At 29.7% G+C, this 8,112-nt stretch overlaps 1 protein-coding gene across 1 annotated transcript; it reads left to right on the forward strand.

The window, feature by feature from the left end:
• Positions 1-272: 272 nt before the first annotated feature.
• On the forward strand, positions 273-7,610 carry LOC118205834 (uncharacterized). Its single transcript, XM_085822565.1, has 4 exons — positions 273-515; positions 2,425-2,567; positions 2,678-2,791; positions 7,469-7,610. The coding sequence occupies exons 1-4, from the start codon at positions 407-409 to the stop codon at positions 7,475-7,477; spliced, it is 375 nt and encodes a 124-aa protein (XP_085678691.1). The 5' UTR covers positions 273-406; the 3' UTR covers positions 7,478-7,610.
• Positions 7,611-8,112: the final 502 nt, after the last annotated feature.

Consider the following 8,112-nt stretch of genomic DNA (forward strand, 5'->3'; position numbering starts at 1 on the left):
GTCTGCTAACGAAACTGAAACATCTAAAGAATAAGTTATTTTGAATATGTTTACAAAATATACGCGAAATTTTTATTTAAGTGAAAACGTCTATATACTATTCGAGAATTAATAAATTATCCGAAAAGTTTATATGCGCTGAATACCGCGCGTCTATAAAATAAATCTTTAAAAAAACAGCAGACATTCAGCCAGCGTGTGCGATAAACGCGCCAAAATTGGCAGCGCGTTCACTCCCTCGCCAAGAGAGAAACGTTGGTGATTCGGTCGCCGCTTTTTCGGATGGCCTAGAGTCTCCTTTTCCCATCGATAGAAAGACTTGTGTCAACGATAGGGGAATGGCCGGTTTATCGATTACGAATTTAAAAGTCCGTCTCGTGTATGAACCTTTGTGTTTAGAGGCAAAATGAATTTTGCGAAATCTTGGAGCGAATTTAAAGAAATACTTCGCAGACACGAAGTAGAAACTGTAACAAAATATGTTTACTACTATGGAAAGTCATTCGATAAAGAGAGTAAGTAATTTTTGAAGATGTAATGAGTAAATAAAAATCCTCTAGAATGTAAATGCTTTCTTTGGTTGTTTAGTTGATATTTGGCCATTTTGTTCCAAAGAACTTATCAGCACTAATTTGTATTAATTTTATTGCGTAAGATCTAGTTGATGTTGCGACATTCGGTCCAAGTTGAAAAAAGGGTTTATAGACGTTCATATTCATTAATTTTGTTGCGTAACGTGTAATAGCATTATGTTTGATTTTTATTTGGTTTCATTGTCAGGTATTGCATGTTTTTTTCTTTTTTTTTCTTTTTTTTTTTTAATAGCTGATGCTTCACGAAACATTCCGTACTATATTAAACATTAAACAAGATATACCGTCTTAGATTTGAAAATTTTTATTGTTGTTTCTTGAGAAACTCGACAATTGTCTCGATGACTACTATATTTTTCATCCTATTTTAGTGTATGAATGCAGTCTGTTGATTTGAAATATAATCATTTAATAGTCTATAAAGAAAATCCATTCTTTAGTTTTATCATTAACAACATGTTTCAAAATAACCTTATAATAAACACTACCAATTCAAAAAATATTCTGTTTTATTTTCAGGTAATAGTTCACCATAAAATTATAATGCATTGAAATATCAGGAAGTTATAATAATAAAGATATTGAATTTTAGAAAACAGGAAAGTTTTCTGAAATGTATACATATTTCTTTAGTGATGTGATATATATATTTCTTTAGTCAATGAATGCTACTTATCTTGTGTGTAAAATCACATTTCTGTCTATTTTGACTCTTAGCACCAATGGACTAGCAGATAAGATAGCTGAATACTGGATGTTTGATCAAGGTACAAATACTGTTGAATGGATTAGCTGCATGGGAATTTTCCTGTTCTCCTTATATATAAGTGAATACAAGACAGTTTCCCATTAGACCTTCTCAAAGGCATCCCTTTTGTGTAAGGCAGCTAGCTCATTCTATACTTTACCTAGCATATATAATTTTAATATGAGACAAAATGACATAATTTTTTTACATAATAGTTTAATGCTTTTAATATCTCTCTATGTTTGCAGTAGGTGCTGCTTAATGTGATTACATTTGCCCATTTTTGATAATATAAGATGATGAGAAAAGTATCTTTTAAAATAGGAATTGAGTTAACTATAAATATAACTAGCCACTTTCTTAACATTTTAATTAGGAAAAATAAAAGTTTGTTTATCAATTGTTTACAGTCTTCGTTGCAAAAGTTCATTTGAGTAGTCCATAATGTTTCTGAAATTTATTGGACCAATTCTATACCTATAATCTTAATACTTGGAGGGCATCCTTGTTTAAAGAGATTTTGCCAATGTAAAATCTGAAATTGGGCAAAAACGCAAGTGTATTTTGGCAAAGATGTTTTCAGGAATTTTTACCTCCCTTTTGAAGAAGAGGGAACTGTGCTGAAGCCCTTCCAAATCAATAGCTATTGAAAATTCATATGAAATTAAGTTTTTTTTTATTTTATTGTTTTGCGCTTTTTTCTAAATGCTTGATTAAAATCATTTTCGTTCTTCAGTTTAAGAAATTTATTGTATAATATTTTGATTATATTAACCAAATTGAGCAAATAAAATTACAGCAAATGATGCATTTTTTATGTTTCCATATATGAAAGAGCAGAACTTAGAAATTCAATAGCAATATACACGACATCAGCTGCAATACATTAAGCAGTGTCTACAGTATGTAGTATATATAGAGACAGTTAAATGTATAATATGTTTATAGAGATCTGTAATTTCTTTCTTTTAAAAATCAAAGTATAATGTTAAATGTATAATATGTTTATAGAGATCTGTAATTTCTTTCTTTTAAAAATCAAAGCTTATCAGATTGTGATCTAAATCAAAATTTTCTTTCCAGTTGAACTAACTCCATATTTACGATTAAACTGGTTAGATGATATTCCCTATTTCCACTTTGGGCGAAAAACCTATGTTTGCCATCAAGGAAAAGATCTGAATAAACGTCAAAAGGAAAATTATGCTAAAGAAAAAAATGAAAAGGTAAAATAACATTGTTATATTTAAAAATTTATACAAAAATATCACCTCTTGGATTATATATATATGTGTGTGTGTGTGTTTTTTTTTTTTTTTTTCTTTCTTTCTTTTAGTGTCAAACTGATCATGCTTTTGGTAAAGCATATTCCAAGAACCAGACAACTAAAAAAGTTAATTGTCCAGCTGTAATTAATGTTACCCGAATGTACAGGATGCCTCAGTTCAAGGTAGAAGTTTATTTAACTTTTTGTTCTAAGATGGTCTTAGTAATTTTAGAGAATTTTTTTTTAAGGAAAAAATATAATTCTGTCACGTATGAGCAAGATGTATTAAAGGTATTCTATGATAAAGTATACATACTTTTTGACATAAAAACAAAAGGTATTTTTAGAGTCACAATGTAAAAAAGAGAAATGATTTTTTGTGTCTCTTTATTCAAGATATTTTTCTAAATAGTTTTTTTTTTTTTTTTTTTTTTTTTTTTTAGCCAAAAGAGGGTTTTTAACAGTAATATTTTCCTAAATAAATAATTCAGTAATTGACATGCAAATAAAATGATGTTTTCAGGCCAGAAATAAAGGCTTTTTATGCTAATTATATTCTAACCAATTTGCTACAAATAGAAATAAGTTGTTCAAAGTGAAGTTTTATTGGTTATGTTTCTTTGAAGAAGTAATTTGATCTATTGTTATAAAAATGGAAGATCCTTTTTACAGCTTTTTTTTAAGGAAAGAAATGACTCCTCTCTCTCTCTTTTTTTTTTTTTTTTTTTTTTTTTTTTTTTTTTTGAATAATTTGCTATGAACAGAAAGTTTTTAAAATTGAACCTTTATCAATAATTAGTTTTAGATGACTGTGCTGGAATTTCTAAATTTTACTGTGATAAATATGTTTAAATTACAGGTAGTGCCAACCCGAAAAAGATATGATATCTCGGAAAATTAAGGAAAAACTAGCCAATAAAGATAGTATTGCTGGTGAAGAAGTTTTCATGTTTAATTTACCTAATAGCCAAGATCATCAAAATCATCTAATGGGTAACATGGCTGCAGTAATAGAACCTATAGATGCTAGAGTGCGGCATTTCATAGCTTCTAAAGTTAAGAATGGAAAATGCAATGCCACTGTAATTGCAGAGCTATTAGAAGTATACGTTTCAACTGAATTGGGAGAAACTGATAAAACGCGCAGACGATTTTATCCAGAAATGGAGGCAATAAGGAAAATAATAAGCCAAGCAAAATCCGATATTAGAACTAGTAAAATTGACCAGGAAAATACAGAAATGTTAATAAATAGCTGGGATACTTCCAAGTGTTCTGTTTTTTTAGACCATGTACTGAAAATACATATGATGGTACTGAGCCAAATGACTTTACAGATTCAAAACTAAATCTGCTATTTGTATATCAAAGTGAAGAAATGAAAATTTATATGTCTTATATGGTTCTAATCTTGTTCTTCTCGACGCGACCTATCGAACTTGTAAGTATGCTCTCCCACTTTATTTTTTAGTTGTCAAAACAAATGTGAACTATCAAATAGTTAGCATAATAATTACACAAAATGAAACAGCCAAAGCATTAGAAGAAGCTCTTATAATTATTAAAAATTGGTCGCCTTTCGTTAGACCAAAATATGGGATGGTTGATTTTGCAATGGAAGAAATTACAAGTTTGGAAAATATCTTTACAGGAATTAAGGTTTTTATATGTAGTTTCCATCGAGAGCAGGCATGGTCAAGATGGGCTTCTAAGAAAAAGAATGCAGTGGTTCCCAAAGAAGAGCTTTTGTGTAAATTACGTGCTGCCATAGCAAATGCTCCAACTCAAGATGAAATGGTTGCAGCAATAGAGGTATTAAAATCATGGAACCAATATGAAGCTGTGAAAGATTATTTTGAATTAACATGGTTCAAGGAAATTGAGAGATGGGCTTTGGCTTACAAACCAAATGACTTATTCATAAACTCAAACAATGGTGTTGAACGCTTAAATGAGGAACTAAAATATAGATATCTTCAGGGATATAAAAACTGTATGCTGTCTGAAATAATTAAGATCTTGGTTGAAAAGTTTCTGCCAGAAAGATATAGAATTTACGTCAGAAAAAATCTGAGTATGCTTTTGCAGGCCAGATTATACAATGAACATGTACCAAATTATTTAATCAATAAGCCAAAATGGTTAATTAATCACATAAAAACAAAATTAAGAGCTGCTGAAGTTTATGTGGGTAGTATAAAAAAAATTTCACATGGCTTCTTTAAAGTTTCTTCTGAAACTAAGCATGATGCAGTTTATTCTGTCACGTTTGATGAACAGAAACAACTGTGTCAATGCACATGCTTAGATTTCAGAAGAAACCGACTGCTGTGCAAGCATATTGTGTTTGCTGGCATGAAGTTTCCAGCCTGGAGTTTGGAATGTACTGCAGAATGGCTATTTTCAACACCTATTTTCAAAGTTGATGAAGATTTAGTCTCAAGAAGTATTTCAGGCACCAGAAAACGAAAATATTCATCAACTGAAACTCCTTCAGGTGGAACATCAGATAATTTACCCACCATATCTGAAGAAGCAACGTTGAGTAAAAAAAGAAATTTGATCAATGAGTGCGATGCAAATTACAGATCAATTCGGTCACTCCTTTGGAATTTAGATAGCGAAAATTTACACAATGTAGCCAACTCTTTGAAGGAGATTTTCGAGTCTGCTTCAAAAACAGTTATGCGAGATGAAAATACTGGTCTACCGCTTCAAATTGAAAAAAAAATTAAACTAAAAAAAAGTAAAAGAATTGTCAAGAAGTATGGTCAACTAAACCTCCATCGCCGTAGAAATACCAGAGTTGGAATAAAGGTGGATATACATAAAGAAACCATTTCAGTAGATGGCCAGTAATTAAAATTAGTATAAAACCTAAAGCAGGCTACAAAGAGCCTTTGGCAAAGGTGACACCCCCACCTATGAGTGGATAATAGAGTAATCTCGGGGACCTGCATGGCATGGATACACTAATACTTATTTTCAAATAAAATAATAAATTTCATACTTTTAGGATAATCTTAAATACTGAATATTATCATACTTGAAATACTTTAGTATGTGCATTTATTTTCGGATTCTTCAGAATTTATAGTGAAAAAACTGCTACAACTATATACTATCAAATACCAGATTTCAGATAATTAAAATTGACGATAATTCAAAGTATAACATATAAGTTTTGTACAATTCAATAAACATAATACATGTTATTATTTAGTAATATTTATTTCCTGAACAACTTTACAAACACTTATTTGAGAGTCTTATAATTTATTTCTATTCAATAATGCTGCAGCTGCATTGATTGTCACGATCAAGACATATGAGCAATATAGTATTTAATGCACTCAAAACTGAATCTGGTAAAGACTTATGGCATATTGGTTACCAAATGCATCTAAAGCAAACCAGTATGCAGGGTTAGTTTTACAGGTTCACTTGTTTTCAAATTAGCAACTCTGTAAAAGTTTTACTCTTGGTTGTACTGACACTGCCTGTTCTTTCTCATATCTAATTGTAGTTATTTGGTTGTAATATGCAGTAAAGGTAAGAACACTGGTGTAATATGCTGTAATTTTTATGTTAGATAGCCCAGTTACATGACTACAACATTTTTCCACTACTTTTTTTACACTGTAAACTCGGTTTAGAAAGTTATTTTCCATGATTTTGGGGTGTTGTATAATACATCATATGGAATAACTACAGTTAAATGTATTCATTCAAAAGAGGATATGTTGTCTTGCTGAATCTTTTCCTGTACTTATTGTTTGATTTAATATTTCCAATGTGGTGGATTGACCATCATGGAATCATAGCATCCAGTAGATCTTTCAATATAACTCCATTCAGATATTCACATTTATATTATTGTAAATTAACATAGAAGACAGATTGACAGATATTCTCAGTTCATAGTGCCAAAGTGTTTTTTAATAATGCTAAAATACAATTAAAAAAAAAAGATTACTCATGTTATTATGTAGAATTAATGTTAAAATTCCATACAAGAAACAAGCATCGATTAATTGTGTTATATAGAATTAAAGAATAAACAGTCAGGTAGAAATTTATAAATGCATAAAACACAACAAAAGGCAGGGCTGCATTTATTCATCCAGTTCATTGAAAAAGTTGTGGCTTTCCTAGACCCCTACCCCTTGTCGAACATGTAGGTTGTTTCGAATGTTGTCATGAGTAACTAACATAAAATATAATTTTTTCCCCAAATTAGTATGTTATAATTTTTGAATAAAAGAAGAGTGAAATAAGTGGTTATTCTAGCCGAAATAAAGTGTGCGTCGAGTTCCAGTAAAGACCCAAAAATGTCATCTGGGAAAGCTGAGAAAGGGGAAACGAGCTAGCTTTAACCTGAGTCTAGAGATGCATATAATACATACATACAATACATATAAGTGTGAGTAAACTGGTGCACTTAAATTATGACATAAGTCACAAATGTACATTACAGGTAAAGCATGTCAATTTAATAATATGTGTATTAAGTATGGCCATAGGCCATTTACAATTATTTGGGTCATTCACATTATAATCGTAAACCCTTATAACAGGGTTGTCTTCAAATCTTTAAATTCAGAAAAACTTCTAAAATCGTAATTTTTTCTATAGAAGAATTTCTATCCTCAGAAAAATAAATGTTAAAGAATTGAAATATAAAATTTGTGCATTTTATGCAGAAAGTAAAAAGAAATTCATTATTTCATTATAAATTTAATCATAAACAAAAATCTGCTTAATATTTTTAACAATAATAAGAGAATTTCAAAGATTATTTCAAGTATTTCATTTTGATGTCCAGTGATATTAAAAATTGTTTTAAATTTTGACTTACAGATGCCCTAGAGGAGTTGCATGGTATCTAAAATTTCTGTGAAACACAGTTTGAAAACCTTCAGACTACTCGAAAACTTCAGATTATGTGAAAAAAGAAATGTAGATGTAAAGAGCAGTGATTAAAAAGTTTTAATGACCAAAATATTTTCATTCCATCAGATTATTTGTGTATTTTGAAGAAGACACAATCAGATAATAAGATCACAAATAGAGGATAAGTTTTTTTTTTTTTTTCTTTTTTTTTTCGGGGGGGGGGGATTATTGCATATACCATACATTTTAACATATAGAATATTCTTGGATTGTCTACTGAAAAAAGTACATAATATATGTAAATTTTAATATATAAGAAGTAATGCAAATATTTCAATAAATGAATGGATAAAAAATGGCCTTTTTAAACAACCTCATGTTTAAATTACTTAGAGGAATTTATGCGAACATGTTTCTGTTGGCATTAATTAAACATTAACAAATGTAGATGAACACAAATTGCATAATGTATTTTAATTGAATATATGTTTTGGAATGAAAAATGTAAACAGCCTTAATATACTTAATAACTCGGATTTGTAATGCATATATTTTTATTTCCAATGGCAGACAAAAGTATTTATACAGACACACTATCAAATAAACACACA

The sequence above is a fragment of the Stegodyphus dumicola genome, chromosome 8 (assembly GCF_044657685.1).
Source record: "Stegodyphus dumicola isolate Sdum_Otavi_A_Nest chromosome 8, ASM4465768v1".
NCBI classification, from domain to species: Eukaryota; Metazoa; Arthropoda; class Arachnida; order Araneae; family Eresidae; genus Stegodyphus; species Stegodyphus dumicola.

What these genes read in the sequence shown, in the direction of transcription:
- LOC118205834 (XM_085822565.1), top strand. Translation starts at nt 407, where the DNA reads ATGAATTTTGCGAAATCTTGGAGCGAATTTAAAGAAATACTTCGCAGA. An exon ending in AAAGTCATTCGATAAAGAGA is followed by an intron (nt 516 to 2,424) that starts GTAAGTAATTTT and finishes TTTTCTTTCCAG; the next exon opens with TTGAACTAACTCCATATTTA. An exon ending in CTAAAGAAAAAAATGAAAAG is followed by an intron (nt 2,568 to 2,677) that starts GTAAAATAACAT and finishes TCTTTCTTTTAG; the next exon opens with TGTCAAACTGATCATGCTTT.